This window comes from Chelmon rostratus, chromosome 15 (assembly GCF_017976325.1).
Source record: "Chelmon rostratus isolate fCheRos1 chromosome 15, fCheRos1.pri, whole genome shotgun sequence".
NCBI classification, from domain to species: Eukaryota; Metazoa; Chordata; class Actinopteri; order Chaetodontiformes; family Chaetodontidae; genus Chelmon; species Chelmon rostratus.
The window spans coordinates 16,274,118-16,294,386 of NC_055672.1; the positions used below are offsets into that span (position 1 = coordinate 16,274,118).

A 20,269-nucleotide genomic window follows, 5' to 3' on the forward strand; every position below is an offset into this window, starting at 1 on the left:
GGCTGTTGTGTGAAGGCTGTTTTCTCGTTGCTTCCACCGCCTTGGAGACAACTCGCCAGAGCACAGCTACGCAGCCCTGCGCGTCTGGCTCTGACATCATCGGCTATGAAGTTACAGATATGGCAATGCCGCTCTTGCAGGCACAGTCTTCTTGAGGCGGCCGGAGTTAAGCCACCGCCGTCATGTCGCTCACCTGGTCGGCGAAAGACCACAAAAACACGAATCAACCCGCCGCGACCGGACAGAAGCGATCGCGCAACGACGCCTGGAACAAAGCGACGGTGGTGCTCGGCGCGCAATGGGGAGACGAGGGCAAAGGGAAAGTCGTCGATTTGTTGGCGACTGAAGCTGACGTCGTGTGCAGATGTCAGGTAAATGGTTGGATTCGTGATCTGGGCCGTTTTTTCTATGAATTCATAACATTTCAACGGGATCTGTCACTTGGTGGGTGGCCTGGTGGAGCGCAACAGGTGCTCCGGGTGAGAACACTTGCACCTCTGTGATTTGGGGAATACTCATCGGAACATGGTGTCTATTAGCTGGGAAACCTGCTTCACTATTACAATAAACCATATGGAGCATGTACTGTAGTTTTGGAAACGGTGCACTCAAGGATTTAAATGATGGAATAAGGGAATTGTGGTTCAAAACATTTTACAGATCTAAAATGTCTAGTCCTCATTTTATGACCAACAAGTGGAACTTATAAGGCTGGTTTATCTGTTAATTCTTCTACCCACCAATAAACCTTATTTTAAAGTTGCTCATCCAGCTGATCACAAAGAGATTATGGGAGGAAAAGATTGGATTTGAGATGGTTGAATTCAAAATAAAAAAAACATGTCCAGAGAGGTCAGTTTCTGTGTGCTTTCATAAGACACATAACCCTCTGGTCTGAGCTCAGAGGTCACTCCAGTGCCGGGACACACACTGAAACCTGCCAACAGTTGCTGTGTTGTACTTTCTCCACTGACAGGGCTGGCACCCTGTGTTCTGGAGGCTTGAGAGCCCCACCCACCAGGCTAGAGCGAGGTCACATTCTCAGGGTGGCTGGATATGTGAGAAGGCCAGGTCTTAGCCGGGGATCCACCAGCACCGGCCAAGTCTGTTAAAATAGGTGCTGGAAAAGCTCTGAATTGGGAAGAGGGTGGCTTATCACTGTCTCACGAAAATAACATGAGACGTGTGTGTCCCCGAATCTTCGGGGGTGGTCTTGGGTGTTAACATCATACTGCATTTGATGAGATCGTCATGAAAATAATGACAGTATAAACTGTGGACATAATGTGTACCTTGCTTTGATTTTCAGGGGGGCAACAATGCAGGACATACAGTGGTGGTAGACGGCAAGGAGTATGACTTCCACCTTCTCCCCAGTGGAATCATCAACCCCAAAAGCACGTCACTCATTGGTAAAGGCTCTAGTTTTCAGCTTTACAGTGACAGCAGTCATGATAGAAGATATGTGCAGATGAGTGTACATGTCCCTCCTCCTCTGCCCTTGTAGGAAATGGAGTGGTAATACATCTTCCTGGCTTGTTTGAGGAAGGCGATAAAAATGAGAAGAAAGGTATTTAAAGAAAAAAATACAATTCACACAACATGCACTAGTGTAAATTACGATGAGTGTATGCTCACACAGCTGTGATTTCTGTTCCCTGACCAGGTCTGAAAGGCTGGGAGAAGAGACTAATTGTCTCAGACAGAGCTCACCTTGGTGTGTACAGCCTGCATAAACCATATGTTTTTGTGTGAAGGTTGTCTTTTATTGATTTGTTTGCTGTCCCTCGGCAGTGTTTGATTTCCATCAGGTTGTCGATGGCCTTCAGGAGACTGAAAGACAAGCACAAGAAGGAAAGAAGTAAGGGTTAGGGAAGGGCAGGCAGAGGGCTGAGAGTGAGCCAGACCTGCCAACATTGTGTGGAACGATAACACGCCACAGCACAGTCAGTACAAACCTCCACTCATTCAACGCTCTATTTCATCAGTTTCCTTTGCTTGTGTTGCATGATAACAGCATTGGAACGACCAAGAAGGGTATCGGACCCGCATACTCCAGCAAAGCATCTCGCACTGGCCTGCGTGTGTGTGACCTCCTGGGCGACTTTAAGGACTTCTCCATGAGGTTGGGATCATGGGACATAAGGGTACTTTCCAAGACCAATACTATAACGTTACATGATTCTGGGTTTCCTCTCCTTTCAGATTCAAGAACCTCGTCCACCAGTACCAATCCATGTATCCATCCTTGACAGTTGATGTTGAGGACCAACTGAAAAAACTCAAGGTAAACACTAACATAAGAACTACTGCCGTCGCCTCCAACAAGAAAAAACTCATCCCCATCTCTTTACCTTGTGCAGGAATACGCTGAGAGATTGCGGCCGATGGTCAGAGATGGGGTCTATTACATGTATGAAGCTCTTCATGGACCTCCAAAGAAAATTCTGGTTGAAGGGGCCAATGCTGCTCTCCTTGACATTGACTTTGGTAGGGTCAGCAGAGCTAAAAAGAAATGCATGCTGTGCGCGATGTGTTTGGGTTCCGTGCTGTAGTAACACATGAAACGATTCTCCTCAGGCACATATCCTTTTGTGACATCATCAAACTGCACTGTGGGTGGGGCGTGCACTGGTCTCGGCATCCCCCCTCTGAATATTGGAGACGTGTTCGGTGTATCAAAGGCCTACACCACCAGAGTGGGAATCGGCGCTTTCCCCACAGAACAACTCAACGTAAGAGCTTGATATCGCTTAAGTGAATTAGTGAGATGACACTGGGACGTGTAAACTAGATGTTGTCACGTCGTCCTTGCTTTCCCATCCTTCACATCGTATGCATAGAGACACTTGTCACTTGACATGTACATTTTGTTTGTGATCATGTGGCTGACACACAGGCGGTGGAGGGGTGGGGCTGTTCTTTGGCTGAGTGCAGCTGTCAAATTTTGTGAGAGACGGCCTCAAACACTCTTTACCTCTTATACAGATCACATGTTCACAGGGATAAATTTAGGGCCAGGTTCAGGATATATTTACTGTGTGAGCTGGGGTTATGTTACTTGTCACGGGAGCTGACCATAGGAGCATAGGTCAGGATGTTAAAACTTTATCCACCAAGCCTCATGTGATGTTTTATTGTACTCAGCTGTGTGTAAATCTAGTGCACTCGTTGCATGTTTTCAGCTCTCTGTGGGATTATTATTGAGGTCATGAATAATTAAGTAACAGGTAGGTCTGCTTTTTTTTCCCCTGTTTGCTGCAGGCGGTGGGAGAGCTGCTGCAGACGAGGGGTCATGAGGTGGGTGTGACCACAGGAAGGAAGCGACGTTGCGGCTGGTTGGATCTTGTCATCGTCAGATACGCTCACATGATTAATGGATTCACCGCGTGAGTGACTACAGCAGTTTTTGTGGTTATGTTTGGCTATTGAAGCACATTTGCCCCACCAGGATGCTTTTTTAATGCACCATCAGAAATTACATTACAATAATGAATAAACAGCACATGCTAAAAAGTTCTCGTATGACATGTTACTCATCCAACAGCATTGCTTTGACAAAACTTGACATTCTGGATGTTCTGGATGAAATTAAAGTTGGAGTCGCCTACAAACTCAATGGAAAAAGAATTCCCCATTTCCCAGGTGATTTAACAGAAGACACGCAGATACACTGCAAATTTCATTGACATGTCATTCTCAATGACAATAAAGAAGAATCTTGATATGCAGTAGAGACTAACAAACCCATCTGCTTTGTTTGATGACAGTTAACATTGATTTAAAGATTGGTGATGATTGTTTTCTTTCAATCATAGCCAACATGGACGTTTTGCAGAACGTGGAGGTTGAGTATGAGACCTTCCCTGGTTGGAAGACGGACACGTCTGCAGCCAGGAAGTGGAGCGACCTCCCAGCCAAGGCACAGAACTACATCCGCTTCATTGAGAACCACATTGGAGTTCCCAGTATGTTTGACACAAAATAACAAACGTGCATGTCTTAATTTACTTTGCAGAGCACACTCAGTATGAAAGACTACAAAATTGTCAACATTTCCCCTGAAATCACAGTAATGCATGATATCAACTAGGCGGAACGATTTCACTTCTCAGAAAGAGCTTTTTCCAATATAAATGGTTATGAATTCTTTGTCAACTTCGCTAATCTTTTTCTCCATTTCTCTCTCTCTTTAGTCAAGTGGGTTGGTGTTGGAAAGTCCAGAGAATGCATGATCCAGATGTTCTGAAGGGAAACCTTTATCTCCTCGTAATGGAAGCACAGACAAAGTGGCATGTTGTGGCATTTTTCATCACTTATAATGACCTGCTCCACTAGCTAATAAATAAACACCCATGTAACATTTGAGTAGTGTTGGCTATATTTGTTCTGTTGCAAACTTTTATTATTGCAGTGGTTAGATTTAATCATAAGCTACCTGTCAATCTATGGCTGCATCACCAATGAAACCAGGATAAACCTTTTCAGATAAAAGCAAATAGATCCAATGTGGATGCCCTGTATATAATTCATCATACTGATTTGATTTATAGAGCCCAGCTTGACAGTCTGCAAAGTAAACATTACCTTTTGATTGTTCATAAACCATGAACTGTTAGAATTGTGTGTATTGGGAATGTGTTGATCATTACTTTAAGTCATTTAATCAAAAGGAAAAAACATCTCATGTACTCCTTTAAGTCATTTTAAGTGTGATATAGAGAATATAAAGCACCCATTACTTCACGCTTTTGATATTTAAAAAACGTTTTCGTCCTGTCCTGGGCTGTAATTGTGTCTCATGAACTTTTGCGTTCCACCAATCTCTAGCTTTTAATTTCTGAAATTTATAAACAGTAAATACAAAATTGGCGACAGCCAGTGAAGGCATCACATTGTGGATGAAGTTTGTCATGGAACTGAACATCACGTGATAGGAGATCAGTTGTAGGATTGGCTCTGAGCTCTCACATGACAATAAAAGATGTGTGTGATTGGCTCCCCTTTGCCTCGCTAGCATTTTTGCCGCAACAAACAAGTGTGGAAGTCTACAAGATAACGGTGGGACTTTTCTGAAAGCTAAAATGCCGAAACGAGCTTGTCCGTTTTCGGAAACCTTCTCTTCCCAGTACAAAATACACATCGGACAGCAAGAATTGAATAATTATGGCGTGTTTGGGTACAAATACAGGCAAGAAATCCACGGTAGGTACTTGGTAGATATATAGCTGCCTTGCAATGTTAGCCAGCGTTAATGTTAGCTTCGCCTTTGCCCAAATTTGCTAGTTGTGTTTGCGCGGCAGTCGCTGGATAGAAACACACCTCTTTACGTTCATAAAGTAGTCACATTAGGTAATGTAAGTGCATTTGTGCCTTATCCTAAAAAGACTAGCCGTGTACACCTCGTGATCTCAATAGTTGGACCTCTTGACATTTAAAAAAGTTGCGTAAAGTGTAGCGACTACTGAACGAGGTATTCATGGTCTATTTGACATTAGTACCAGCTGGCCTTTGACCTCCCACAGTGCAGTCAGACAGACTTTAATGTGTGTGTAAACGACAGCCCCAGTTTACCTCAGGGTGGTCAAATAAGTTGGTCACATGAAACTTTACGTGTGTGGGTCTTCTTTCTCCCCCAGAAAAGACGAAGAACTTACTCTTCAACGGTGCCAAAGCTGTGATGGGCAAAATGTGGACTGGAAAGGAGACGTGCACCGACATGCAGTCCACTGGACAAGCTGAGACACCTGCATGCAGCCAGACACTGCTAAGAGGACAGACATTGATTGGACATGATGGTAGACTGACCAGAACAAACACTGCACAAGGTGCGTATGAACTGATAGCTGTAGTCGAGATATATTTTGAGTATAATATGTTGACACACTCAGAAATACCATCACTGAAAGACACAGCATGAAAATCCAGTTCTGAAGTGTCAAGCAACAGGACCTTGCATCTACAACAACGGATTTAATGCGAGTGACCTCTTCTACTAGTGATCGACGATTGCAGCCTGCAAACAAGTCATCCATCCATTTTACAACTACCTGTCCTCTGTAAGGTATCACAGTGCAGGAGGCAGGAGCTTACTCTAACTCCCAAAACCACATTTGGGTGAGGTCCACATTTGGAAGAGAAAACTTCAGTCAACACTAAAGGAGTAAATGAAGTTCCAAAATATGTGACAACAGCGACATCTACTGATAAAAGCATAGTAGAGGTGAGATGAGGTGGGTCCTCCAAAGCATGCTGACACAGCCAATGAATGTGGATCCTTTGGAGTGTCTGAAGCACTTCAAGTTTCTCGCCAAACCTGAAGCACTCACTAAACCTGCTTCTCCCCAAATAAGACCTCACAAAGTCAAACACTAAGGGTGCATTCAGCAAATACCAGTACATGAGTTTAGAGTACAAGTTGTCCTCTAATACTTCATGGAAAACATGGACCAAGACGATCTTAAATATACTTGCATAACTTCAGTTTTTTATGTGGCTGTGGTCATGTGATCTAGGCCATGTAATACAATTCCAGTTCCAGTGAAGTCTGGATGCTGTATAAAACATGAAACAGAATGCAATTTTTGGATCCTTTTTGACATATACTCAAATTGAAAACAGTATAGAAGTCAATATATTGTATATTTAATGTTTTACCTCATCATCAGTTGATATTTGTAAATATCTACTTTTCTTAATTTGAAGGCAGCAACACATTTCAAACAAGTTGGGACAGGAGCAACAAAAGATTAGGAAAGTTATGGAACGCTCCAAAAACACCTGTTTGGAACAGTGATGGGGTGGACAAAATCCACTATTCTGTTTCTGTATAAAAAATTAGTTCCAAATTTCAGATGAAGCTAATATGATGCCTCAGCACTCAGTAGAAAAATCAAGTGGATAACTTTGTATTAATATAACTCCACTGCAGCGCAGCATGGAAACATTGTCTAGGGAAGCTCAAAAGGGAGATTTCCAAATGATTGTAATTATGAGGAAAAACAACTTTATTTGGATCTGCTATACAGTATGTGTGGCCAGTGTGAACAGGAATGAAGATTGCGCCAAAAAGTGTAGGTGGGTGTGTGAGTACTGTTTCAAGATGGTCTTGAATATTAAGCTATCCTTAAATGACCACCCACACACAAATGCACGCTGAATGTTTCCTGGTGACACAGCATTTCCTGAGTACTGGGCAACAAGGATCTGGCACACATTACTGGGTATATCTTTATAAATGGGACGGACACAGGTCAGAGCACAACAAGTCACCTCAGTCCCAGGCCAAAATCAAGCCGATGTTTAGTTCAGTTCATGCTTTTCACCAGCAGATGTCAGGGTTGTCACAGATTTGGATGCTACGTTTAGTTGCTTTTCAAACTTCAGTGTTTTGCTCCATGCTGATCCAGTGTGCTGTGTGGATGTGTGCTTTGTGTGTAGGTGTGGCAGTGGCTCCTACAGGCTGCTGTGTGTGTCAGAAGAACCAGGGCTCCAGGGCGCCATGCTCCCAATGTGACCGTCTCGCCTGTTCCTCCTGTACCCAACAATGCTCCAGCTGCTCCAGCCTCTGCTGCTCTATCTGCACCATCATAGAGTAAGTCCAAGATTGATTTCCTTTTCACTCAGTTATCCAAAATGATCATGACGGTGGCATTTAAACATTTTTTGTCACTTAAAATTGACACGGCTGAAACTGTCAAGCTTCACTTCTTCTGCAGCTGAATTTGTGTTATGGCTCATTCAATACACAGTTCTTATCAGTTAATGTGGGCTGGAACATAGTGGCCATATTGGCCTCCCCCCAGTCATCCCAGCTTCAAAATATCATTTGATCCCTTTAAATCAAGACCACCCGAAAAATCAATCACTTCCTGTGGTATTAAAGACATGTTTATATGAGATGTTGGGTACTTGTACTATGGGTGCACTCTGAACTGCAGTACTGTAGTTCGTGTGCATTAACATCACTGCATCAAAAAGACCTGTAGATTTATTGTATGTTGTGTAAAGACAGTTGGATACTTGAATAACCAAGCCAACTACGATTGTCTTGTAATATTTTCTTTGCTCCACAGTTACAGCGGGCGATATGATGAAATACTGTGCTGCAGTTGCTCGACGTAAAGGAAGAGGAGTTTCTTTGAACATATTTAGTTGCCTCACATGAGATATTACTAACACTGCATTTTACACCTGTGATTTTTTTTTATGTGATCTGAATGTTTTCTTGTATATTTGTATTGCATTCCAAAAGTGAAATAAACTTGGAACACTTTTGATAGTTGAATATGTTGTTTTTTGTTTTTTTTTTTCATTAATTTTTCATTTCTGTCATTGATTAATTAAAGGGGTGGGGTTCAGTAATTTTTGATTAATACCGGAATCAAAATGGCACAGTTGAACAAAAATCTGCAAATTAGCTAAAAGGTGACCCAACTATCATCCTGTGTCGTAGAAGTGTCAGCAGGTGGCAGCACACTTCAAGGACTCAGTTGAGGGATGTCAGTCTGGACCCTGTTCAGAATAATACACAACCCTGCTTGTACACTGGATGGACACATTTATCTCACTGTGCTAAAAAAAGCACATTTGCAACCTTTCAGTTTAAGTATCAAAGTTTTGGCTCGGCAAAGAAAATGAAATTCTGATCCAGCCGGTCTAGACTGACCTTGACAATCTGCTTTCAAATGTGTTTACTGAAAACAGAAGACCCAGAGGTTGAACAGAACCAGGGCTTTGCTGCAGACAATTTGGCTACATTATCCTTGCTGGACATGACCTTGAGGTGCAGTCATCACTTTCTGTTGGCTGCTGCTCGTCACTGATGAGGACTGGTTTCAGGGTCAGGTATTGTTCAGAGTGAGTAATTGTTCTTGGTGGCAGAAGTCCTCAGCACTGCTTTATAGAAATCTACCACATGACATGGTCTTATAGATATTAGCTTGGATGAGTGCACATCCTGAAGCTTGCTGCAAACGCGCCCATGAGCTGTGTGAGTCACATCCCCTGCTCAGCGGGCCAGTTGTGGCTCCAGTCTTTGGGGAGCGCTGCAGTTGGTGTCCGCGAGCACCGCTTGATTTCTGGCTGAGTGAACAGACAGCTGCTGGCAAGCCAGGCGTCAAGTTGTCTGCACATTTCTTGATAAGGCTTTAAGGAAATCAGAGGTGGACATGAAACACTCGACAGGAAGACATTCACTTTCTGAATTGTAAACTTTTTTTTTTGCCTGTATTAAAGATACGTTCATTGGCTCATGGAATTCAGCAGAGATATCCATAGCTCTGAATACGACAACTATTCTGATAATGGATGTGTTGCCTAAAATCATTTATCAAGAAAAAATGCTAAATATCCGCCCTTGCTTACAGGAACTGGCTGATTTTTCTCTGTTTTGCATCAGTGTAAAGTGACTCTTTGGAGTTTAGACTATTGGTTGAACAAAACATTTACCTGGGACTCTTCTTTCCACTAGTTTGTGTGTAATTTTCGTAGACTGATTGACTGTAAAAAATAATCGATGATGAAAATAATTGTTAGTTGCATCCCTAAAACAAAAGCTCCCTAAAATTAAACGACATGATTCAAATGATAATTAGATTTTTGAAATCGTCTCATTTCCGTGACCCTCGTGTTTTATTCCTCTCTTAAAAATGTGAAATCAAATCGTAACCCACAACATCCCCAACAGAGTGTGTTATATTCACTGTCATAAGTTAAAATTACTAATGAAATAGCAAATATCTAATGATGCATCTTCGCTTTATGTTTGATTGAATCCATGTTACCAGAACTCTGAGCTGTGCAGCCTAATAATAACTTTTTTGACGACGTGTATATTTGTGCATGAGCACTTTTAAAACTGAACTGTGAATTTATTCTTTTGCTGAATGACTCTTATAAGTCAGTCGAATGTTTTGCACACGTATGGTTACCGCTACAAAAGAATCTTGAGTCATCTCTGTTGTCTTAACTAATGTCCTCCAGTCCTCCATGACCTGGGAGATGAGTTTGTTTTAACCAGCTGAGTAACGCTGTCAGGAATTATGAGTCAGAGTGACCCACAGATATCTGAAGCCCTGTTTCAACCATCAAAAGGTCACCTCATTATCCTGTGATCCATCACAGCATCAGACATCCCTTTACTAAATTTGTATCTAGAAGAAAGTGAATAATGCTCTCATGAATGACAGCGGAGAAAAGCGTGTCGTCTGCAAAGAACACAATCTCATGACTCATCCAGCTTTATCACTTTAATCTTAGTTATTGCCTCAACACTCAGAGCAAATAGTATTGGTGATATCTGTCTTGCCTGTCTAATCCCTCTCTCAAATCTGAGTGAAAAACAAACACCATTCACTTGGACTTCAGACTCAATTACTCAGTCATTTACCGTATTCTTAATTGACTTATTAGGACGGAGCCCTCCGCACTCGGTTAACTCCATAATGATGTGATGTGTTTATGTACCTTCAAAACAAGAGAGTGCAGCTGCCAAGGTTTTCAGCACATCCCCATCCGTGACACCCGAAGGGGAAGAAAAGGGTCGCAGCGTGCCACACTCACACACACACACACACACACACACACACACACACACACACACACACACACACAAATGGTCTTCAACTTCTCCCCAGTAGCCTACACGTATGGCTGGGTGTCTGCGAAGGAGAAGGGGGCCGCATAATCACCCACAGCGCTCCAGACAGGACCAACTGCAGTCGGCCAGCGGGAGCACGTGGCTTTGTCTTTCACCCATTCTTTCGGGGACCAGCTGTGGTCTGAGTGTGGCGAGCGTGGAGCCCAATGATGCTGCTGCTATAAATATGCGTCAACGAGTGCGAGTAAGTGACAGCTGTACAGTGGACCAAGGACACACTGTCTTGGCACTGTCAGGGCGAGCCACTCCAAAAAAGGCAAACCCAGTGTGGGAGCACTAGTTGATATGTATTTATGCACTTGTAGTTGTAGTTGATATGTTGTATATCCGGTTCAGACTGTAGCTTTAGATTGTGGTTAAGAACTTAAATGCTGCTTCAAACGTAGATGTAGTCTGTCAAGTTGTCTTTTTTCCTGTTTGTTTTACACCTAGCTATTATATTAACAATTCAAAATTAATTTCTTTATTCTCGGGTGCAATGTGATTTGGATTTTCTGAAAGTCAAAAGAATGGCTCCTCCAAATTTAAGTGGATGATAACCATATGCGTGTGGAGAGAGAAAAAGAAATCTACCTGTGTGTGTGTGTGTGTGTGTGTGGGCATTGTCTGTACACAAGCGCATGTGTGACTGTGTTTGTGTGCCCTTTTCAAGTGTGACCACCTGTCTTTTGTTAAGAAATAAATAAATAAACACAGGCCACACCAGCTGTCCCTGGCAGTCCGTCCCTTCAGAGGTCAAGGGCTCCCACCGCTGGCCTTGTTGAGGTGGTGGACACTTACAACTTTCCTCTCAACTTCTCTCAAGTACCTCTAAACACACACACACACAAACACACACACACGCGCAAAACCACTCACAGCCAAGTGAGCCAGGCTTTGAGCCTCGGAGAGGAATGTTTTATTACACCATCGAGTTACACTGCACATATCCCAGCTCGTCACCCTGCAGCTAAGCCCTATCACATGGGCCCTACTTTCCATGTGAAGGTTTTGGTCCATAAGAACCCTGCGCGCACACACCAGGCAGTCTTAAGCCCTGGATCCCGTTAGGCAGATGTGAGATGTTGGTGCCAGTGAACGCTCTGAGGCCTGCTGCTGTGGATGTTTACAGTGCGAGGTGGTCGCAGCATTGCAGAGGGCCCTTATTTACTGTGAGCTGGCTGGGGCCGTTCAGGGTGTTTATGAATGATCTTGGGAGGACATTGTTTTCTTTATGTTGGAGCTGCCTGGCCAGCGCCGCTGTGTCGTCTGTTTGTGCATAAAGTACGTGCTGGGGAGCTGGGCCAGACAATAGCCTGGCTGAGCTACTACCCACGCACACAATAGAGTGGTGGGATGAGGCCGAGGTTTGGGGCCGTGGTTTTGGGGCCTGTGGGGGTGGAGGTAGGATAGATGGGGGCAGGGGGCCGTTGGATGCGGCCCTTGTCTATATGGCGTTCCCAGAATTGGTGAGCTGGGATAGGGGGGAGGGTGGTGGGAACCTGAGCACATCCCCATTGGGATCACGGAGCAGAGCAGCTGGATTTCTTTCATGGTGCAGCGGGGAAATAATTAAAAGTTCTCGCCATTGAAATTGTCCAGTGAATTGGCATGAAGTTCCTCACTTATTTGGTATGTGTTTGTTTACTTACAAATAAATGAATGTGTGTGTGTGTGTTTGCTGTAGCAGATATAATCAAGTTGAGTTTTGTAATAATTATACAAAGGCTTTGACTAGCTGTTATTCCAGGTTCATCTCCTTTGGGGAGTATTGGCAACAGGTCAGGAACAATGGGAGCCCATCTTGAAAATGCTCCGTCCTTGAGCTTAGTTTATGGTTTCAGAGGGATCGGGCCTGAAAGACCAGCAGTATTATCACTTTCTGTTGTCTCTGTACACATAGCAGTGCTTCCCACACACACCGTCTGGCTGATTGCTGCTGCAGCGTGTCAGACGAGGGCTCTCCTAAAACGTTCTTTTGTCGTCAGTGCATCGGGGTCCGTTTTGCTAACTAACAGTGTTTTGTCTGAAAGTGATAACGTGACCGGTGTGAAAGCCAGTGTGACGGTACAAGTTAGCGAATGAATCAAATCCACACAAAGAAAGAAAGTTGTTCCATTTAATTCTATGCATAATCTTACGAAAGACCTAAATCAAGATTGTCACATTTCCACGGCACACACACACAAGCACACTCCAAAAGCGCAAACAAGGAAAATGCACATACAGTTATAGATCAAAGTAAATTGCCTCAGTATCTAATTTCAATGTCAATTCTGCATAAAGATTGTCCTCTAATCTCTACACCACTAACACTGAAGCAATTGATTACTATAAAATATACCTTTCTTATTAAAAAATTATATTAAATTCTAATGGCACTTCTACAAATTCTATTAAAAAGATTTTCGTTTGACATTTAGAAGCTTTTTTCTTTTTCTTTTTTACCAAATTAAAACTGAGACAGTCAAATGTTGCACAAGAAGCAAAGGCAATAATAAATATTTCTCATGATTATACACAATTTCACAGTTGTAACCTGCTGAGGACAAAATTCCAGTATCAGTAAAGTCATTTTTTAGACTTAAAGATCATACAGCATGAGTTGGGCAAACATAGCCCTCGATCAAGAGTAGCGCTGTTTCCACAGAAGTCGACAATCAACATCTCAGTGTTTCACATTCAACAGTGACATTAACTAAGGACTGGACTGTTAGTTCCCAGTAGTGTTGGCTACTAACAGCCAAGTCACAAAAATGCTTGTCTTCAGTTGAACACTTCCACAACAGATTAATTCACATCAACGAAAATGGTCAAATAAATCTCAAAAAGTCAACGTAATCTCTCGCAAAGCAGCAAAAATAAATGGACTTTAAACTTTTAGTTTGTCTGATTTAACATTTCTGATATGATAGAAAAACAGGAACAACAGTTGTGAATCACTTCAGTGGGCCTCTGCTGCGATGGGAACTTCGCCACCGCAGTCCAGGGCAAAATGTACAATATAGAAAAAGGGCTTCTCCAGATGCAACACCTATCCGTGTGTCTACAAGGCACATTTGGTGATCATCCTGGAGGTATAAATAAAGACTGCAAACAATAAAAAGAAACAATTCTTCACATATCGTTAGTTTTTCTACCTCTGTACACATGTACATTAGAGAATCAAATTAATTTGCACCACATAAGAAATGCTCCTTTAAAAAACTGAAATAGTGACCAAATCTACATTCCTGTGTTCTGATTGAAATATACATTATTAACACTACACAACATCTACGCATCTGAAATATATCTACAGTGTTGTTCTGACGACTAACCGAAGTGATTCAACTGGAACGACAGGAGTGTTTTGCGCAAGTAAACAGGGAGCCAAACCACATTTCTTGTCAAATCACACACAGGCCTCGTTCACCCGAGCCCCGCCGGGTCAGGGAGGGGGGGGGGGGTGAAAACACGACTGCAGTAATTCTGAGAGAAATGGTCTGTTTCCTTCTCAATTCGGGCTCCTCCATTTGCAATTCTGACAAACCCATTGCAAATGCAGAGAAATCACATGTGAGTTCGTTTCTGCGTCCTGAAAGGAGTCTCGGCGATGAACGTAAAAGACGAGAAAGAAAAACACGAGAGTGTGGTGAAACGGAGAGGTGGTCAGCACCTACATCTGACCTCCATCGTCACAGTTGTCAGACGTTTTACTGTAAATCTCAGCAATCTTCCTAAATCAAGCATGTGGAAAACAATACTCTGAGTATGCTGATATTCTCTTGATAGATGTGCAATCAAATCACTGTGGTACCTCCTCCATGTAGAGGAACAATGAAGCATTTATCTATTGCATGCTGGGATTGGGGGGCTGTTCTTTGATGCCTCCAAACAATACACCTGTTTACAGTGTCCTTGGTCTCCCTTTGCTAAATACATTTCTCACATTCCAATGGCTCCATTCAATACAGAAAAGTGCAAAGAGAGACTTGCGCTGCCTTTTCCTCCCTACGTCTAGGAGGGAGATACACAATGATCCCTTGAGGACTACCTGGGACTCAGTAGGGGGGGCACAATGCCTCTATTGTCTCATTTCTATAGGTAGCCAATGCCGTATCAGTGTGGCCGCGCTTGTGAACAACTGTCTCCTGTGGCAGAACAGCACTCAGAGAGGTATTAACTGCTCTGATTTGTAGTGAGTCCAATCGAGTCTTGAATATGGGAAAGGAACCAAACTCCCTTGGGAAGACGTGACACTTGAAGAGACTGCGGCCTCAATAGGACACCTGACTCTGTCCAACCTTGCATGTGTGGTAACACAGAAAAAAAACTGCTTGATAAATAGAATATATATTTACATTAAATATACATAAAGTAAGAAATAGCAGCCTAGACAATAGTGTTGAAACTAAATGCATGCTAAAAACAAGTGCTTCTCTATGTTCCATGTGACAAATCTTCAAATGCAGAGATTTCTACACTGTATATTAAATTACAATTACAGTAACTCGACTTGCACAGAGAAAATGAACAGACAGCCCCGACACCAGTTAATGAGTACCAAGATCGCTAGGCAAGACGCGATGTCTTTTAAGCTTATAGAAATAAGGACTACACCTACAGTAAACCCTGAACCAAGTCAAACTAATAAATAAATTCTGATCAAGTCTTCTCAGGACAGATTAGACAAATATCACAGACTTTTAGTGCCAACGCCCCCCCGTCGAGAATCTGTGTAGCATCAACGTGAACAGATGGAGGAAAATCCATTTCCTGCCCACAGATTCTTTTCAACGACAGCATCACTAAAGGCTCCAACTGCATCAGTAGTAACTTACGCACAGTAAGAAGATGTGATAATGTGAAATGGTTAATTCAAAGACAGAAGAGTCAGTAGAACCGTCTGAATGGCACGCGGAGCACAGCTTTGACGGACAAACAGCGCCAACAACAGACGCCGACAAAGTACTGAACGTCCACCTGTCTGCCGGCTGAGGGTTTGCCCTAAACGCCACACCAGGTAATAACAAGATAATTTCCTCTTTGCTTTCAGCCCAAATGAGTACCTTAACTTTTAACTGACAAGAGCTTGATTTACATACTTTTGTTACATTCTCGATGATTTAATTAAGGACACTCGTGGATCAACTGGCATTCCAGAGTAGACCATTACCTTTGTTACCACCTGGTATGTGGAGTATAATCCAGATTTTTCTTTTTGAAAAGGCCTGAAAACTCACTGAATTTGACAAGAAGGCATGGCAATATATCTCATTCTTGCTTAAGTAAGTACACGAGGTGAAGTGTTAAGAATTTCAGTAGGCACCAGTGTTACAGGCATTAGCTTTTAACTACTCTCCACCCCTCCTCTGATTACACAACTTCTTTTTAAGTAGCAATTAGAAGGCCATTCCATCAATATGTGCTCACTCACATTAGCAACTAAAGAGCTCTCCCCAAGGCAAAAAGGAAATATGGCGATATGATGGTCGGCTGCTCGCCTCTTGTTATAAACAACATCAAACTTCATTTCAACCAAACAAAAAATCTACTTCCATGAAGAAAAAATAGTTACACTTCCAGTAGTCAGACTTCATTAGTTTTGCTGCCTTATGATAGTTTACTTGTTAAGGACTAAACAAATCCCCCCCCCCCGAAAAAAATAAATAATAATAATAATAATAATAATAATAATGTAGGAGTTAAAGAAGAAATCATATATTGCTACTCACGGACGGTTCTGATCTCCCATGTGCACAAATAAAGTCTCAATCACTCTGACGATTGTATTAACGTGTTAGCATTAGCAATCACCCATTTGCCCGCAGGGGATGAACATGTGATGCTTCCAGCAAATACACTGCTCAAATAAACTCAACGGGCTGACACGAACAAAAGAGAAACAAGCAAGTGCATCATCTGATTCGTTCACCTCCATCCACACAGATCCAGCTCGAGTTTCACAGCACCCATGTTTAACCTAACATCCTCTGACCATCATGTATGCCTATTTTTTTTTCTATTTTTTTTTTGGAGCTTTTTTATTTTGTTGCCTTTATTGACAGGGAAAGGGGAAAGAGGTGGGGGTCTACACGCAGCGGCACCTGGGCCGCTACGGCACGGGGCGCACGTTCTACCAGGTGAGCTACCTGGGCGCCTCCGTCATTGTATGCCTATGACACAGTGCTGCACAGAAAACAGCTCCAGTTTTAAAGTTGCTACATCTTTAAATTGAGAAATGCCACATGGGGTAGAATCCAACAGATATGTCTCCAAACAAACTGCCAACATGTGTACGCTAATGAGAAAATTGTTCAGTCCGAGTAGTATTCAGTATATGAAAAGACATTCTGTCTTATGTCATGGCACTGCTGAGAGGTGTTTTATCCAATGGCGAGAGTCTTGACAAGGCCACAGTGAAACTTCCTGATGTGGCGGTAGAGGTCCCCAGACTGGGTGAAGCGCCGTTCACACCACTTACAAGCGTGAGGCTTCTCACGCGTGTGGACGACAGCGTGCCGACTCAAGTTATGGGAGTACTGGAAGCTCTTGCCGCACTGGCCACAGGTGTATGGCTTCTCGCCAGAGTGTGTGCGCTCGTGGCGCTTCAGGGTATACATGCAGGAGAAGGTCTTGTTGCACTGCATGCAGGTGGGGACCGAGCCGTCGGGGGACAGCTTGGAGCGAGCGCCGTCCTTCTCGCGGAAGTGTGAGCTGAGGTGCAGTTGCAGCACGTGGGGGCTGGGGAAGACTTTACTGCAGAGGGGGCACACGCACACCTGTTGCCCCGGGGGCAGGAGCACCCCGCTGGAGGTGGAGATGTCTGAAGAGGCCAAGTCGTCCTCCTCCTCCTCCTCGCTGTCCCCCAGCAGCCTCCCCCTCCTCTCCTCTACCTCCCTGCCTGGGGTGCCCTCCCTCCCTCTGCAGGCCTCCCCCTCCTCGTCCATCAGGTCCTCCTCCTGGGAGAGCAGGGCGGCTGTGGAGCCGTTGTTGCCTGGGAAGAGGGCAGCGAACCCTGTCACCACTGAGCTCCTGGCACTATTCCCAAAGCGCTGGCTCTCAGGGCTCATCGGCTCACTGTCCTCCTGCTCTGACAGCAAGTCGTGTTCGTCTTTAACAAGTGGCTCAGTGCCCTGCTGCTGGCTGTCGAGGGCCAGCTGTCCCGAGACGTAGGAGGGGTGTAAGGGATCTCTGCTAGACAGAGGCTTGAAAGACAAATCCAGTGCACAGTCCATGTCATCTGAAGCCCGGGACCTCTGGGACAGCGATACGGTGGAACTACTGACATCAGCTTTTGTTTTTCCAGCTGTTTGGACGCAGGGCTCGGCCTCTGCTGACACATAATTGACACCTACAAGGTCCGGGGACCTGCCAGAGTGACCGTTTGCCTTCTGCCTGCTCTGTGTAGACCTATCACAATCTGTGACAGCCAGCCTGACTTCGCTGTTGTCCATGTCAAACTCTTCTGCCGGGGGGGCCCTGTGTAGCCCCTGAGACTGCGTCTGGGGCTGTCGCCGGACGAGCTGCTTACTGTGCAGCTCGCTGTCTGAGGAGTTTTCCCTGTCCAGGCAGCCGAGTCCCAAATCCTCACTCATCTTTTCATCCAGAGAGGAGAGTTCCTTATCTTTAAGCTTGCCTTTACACACTTTCACTATATCATACATGTGGAGGTAACTGGCTGCTGCCAGGACATCCTCCACCGGGAGAGTGCTGAATTCCAACTTCCCCTCATACATAAATTCAAGGAGCAGACTGAAAGCCGGGGCTGTCACAATGTCACTGTTGAGATGCACAACGTCCCTTTTGTCCAGCTGGTCCCTGTAGAAGAGATGGAAGTACATGCTGCAGGAGGCCAGCACGGCTCTGTGCGCTTTGAATCGAGCCTCCCCGACAAGAACAGTGCAGTCACAGAGGAAACCTTGGTGACGCTGCTGACTCAGACACTGCAGCAACTGGCGGCTATGGTCTGGGAACTCCATTCTTCCTTCATAACCTGGTGAAAAACAGGAAAAACAGGATACTGGATAAACGAAATGAAGCCATTTAGAGGGCACAGCGGAGTCGCCGTCGCGTATCAGAGGCAAACACCAAGTCGCCAACAGCAGGGAGAACGCGAGGAATAACTTAAGAAAAATAACCCAAATGATTTGCAAGTCTGAGCAAACACATAAGATCTCAAGCCCTGTCGTGTTAGAAAATACAAGTTCACAAAATCGCTCCCAAATTTCAGAACTTTATTCAGAAAGATTTCAAATGGACTCGAGGGTGTACGTCAATAACTTTATCCAACTTGAAAACATTCAAATCCAACATTCTTTCCAGTGGTGCAGAACACGCTGCGCTGCGCTCACCCACCCATGTATCACGGTGTAAACGGATCCACGCTCCAAATTATCCTGAGCAGTCCGGCTTGTGGTAGTCAGCCCACTTCTCGAGGCTCCAAAAAATGTGGCGAAAAGTGATGCACCGGCGCGTTTCCGAACGCACGCGAAGCGGCGGTGTTCGCGGAACACGCGAGCGGCACCGGGGACGGTACCCACGGGTCGGTCGGGGCAAAGGAGGCTAAACGTGGAAAAAAATAAGAGCAGCGCAGAGTGAGTAAACTGCTGCTCTGTTTGCTAACTACACTGCAAGCTGTGGAGTCAGCTGCTCTGACATCACCGCAATGGAAACGCTACCTCCAGCTGTGCTCCCCTTTATGCCATATGTTAACTCTGGGCTACGCAGTCCAAACGAGACGCACAACTTGGGGGGTGGAAAAGAGATTGATCTAAAAGTGTCACAAGATTATGCGGCATTTCTGCCTCTTTCTTTTAATCGGGTCAATTATCACCAAAGAAAACTGCAGCCGACAACCGCGGACGATAATAAAAGGCTTTGTGGCCCTTTTACGCACTCATGAGACACGCGCACAACTGTGAAATATTGGTTGAAAATGGTTAATTCAAAGCAGAAGAGGCTGGATGGTCAGGAAAAACCTCAAACGGGTTGCATATTAAAGTTGGATGCCGCCAGGAGCAGTGTGCATAACTCCAATTTTGCGCGCATTAGTAACATTTTTTTTAAAGAAAAAGAAAAGTAGAAGAGGGAGACGGGGGAGCCGGAGGCGCAGTAAAACGAGCCCCGTGTCCGTGTCGGGAAACGCATTGCTGGGAGCCTTTTAAACAGCAGAGGAACTCGCAGCAAAGCCAACTGCGCTGAACGACGCGGCGAGGGGGGACACTCTTTAACTTTCGCTTTCCCCGCTCCGAAAGCACAAAAACACTGCACTCACATTCAGTTCCGGCCCGTTCGTCGTGTTGTCTCCTAGAAGCCCCGGCGTCCTTTCATGATGTGCGGCCAGATGTTCGCTTCTCCTTGTCGTTTCTTGAGCTTCAGTCCGACCCTGGCAAGGCAGGCTGCACTCAGCGCTGCTGTGTGTCAAGCAGGTTGATCATGGCTCAAGTCTCGCGATATCGCGCCGCCACAATAAGTTCTGTACTACTCCGTGAATTCACACAGCGGCAGCAAGTAGCAGAGTACACTGGGAACATCAATTGGTTTCTTATTTCACATTGTTATTGCACCTTTCCCATGAGCGGCTGTGCTTTCGGTGCGGTAAATCCTGAAGTGTGGCAAAGTGAAGGGATGGACAAACAGAGCAGT

The 20,269-nt window shown here is 44.5% G+C and overlaps 3 protein-coding genes across 4 annotated transcripts; 2 read left to right on the forward strand and 1 right to left on the reverse strand.

Moving 5' to 3' along the window:
* Positions 1 to 144: 144 nt before the first annotated feature.
* adss1 (adenylosuccinate synthase 1) lies at positions 145 to 4,577 on the forward strand. Its single transcript, XM_041953821.1, has 13 exons — positions 145 to 371; positions 1,310 to 1,412; positions 1,508 to 1,570; positions 1,667 to 1,717; positions 1,795 to 1,861; positions 2,018 to 2,125; positions 2,206 to 2,287; positions 2,364 to 2,490; positions 2,581 to 2,735; positions 3,265 to 3,389; positions 3,548 to 3,645; positions 3,819 to 3,968; positions 4,197 to 4,577. The coding sequence occupies exons 1-13, from the start codon at positions 183 to 185 to the stop codon at positions 4,247 to 4,249; spliced, it is 1,371 nt and encodes a 456-aa protein (XP_041809755.1). The 5' UTR covers positions 145 to 182; the 3' UTR covers positions 4,250 to 4,577.
* A 456-nt stretch (positions 4,578 to 5,033) lies between these two features.
* On the forward strand, positions 5,034 to 8,284 carry siva1 (SIVA1, apoptosis-inducing factor). Its single transcript, XM_041954333.1, has 4 exons — positions 5,034 to 5,205; positions 5,640 to 5,828; positions 7,441 to 7,594; positions 8,076 to 8,284. The coding sequence occupies exons 1-4, from the start codon at positions 5,085 to 5,087 to the stop codon at positions 8,122 to 8,124; spliced, it is 513 nt and encodes a 170-aa protein (XP_041810267.1). The 5' UTR covers positions 5,034 to 5,084; the 3' UTR covers positions 8,125 to 8,284.
* Positions 8,285 to 12,757: 4,473 nt separating this feature from the next.
* zbtb42 (zinc finger and BTB domain containing 42) lies at positions 12,758 to 20,053 on the reverse strand. Of its 2 annotated transcripts, none has more exons than XM_041954450.1 (2): positions 19,899 to 20,053; positions 12,758 to 18,617 (listed from the first exon to the last, which is right to left on the reverse strand). In XM_041954450.1, the coding sequence occupies exon 2, from the start codon at positions 18,601 to 18,603 to the stop codon at positions 17,008 to 17,010; it is 1,596 nt and encodes a 531-aa protein (XP_041810384.1). In that variant the 5' UTR covers positions 18,604 to 18,617; positions 19,899 to 20,053; the 3' UTR covers positions 12,758 to 17,007. The 2 variants fall into 2 exon arrangements, with proteins under 2 accessions (XP_041810384.1, XP_041810383.1); XM_041954449.1 differs by lacking the exon at positions 19,899 to 20,053 and adding an exon at positions 18,980 to 19,059.
* Between the last annotated feature and the right edge of the window lie 216 nt (positions 20,054 to 20,269).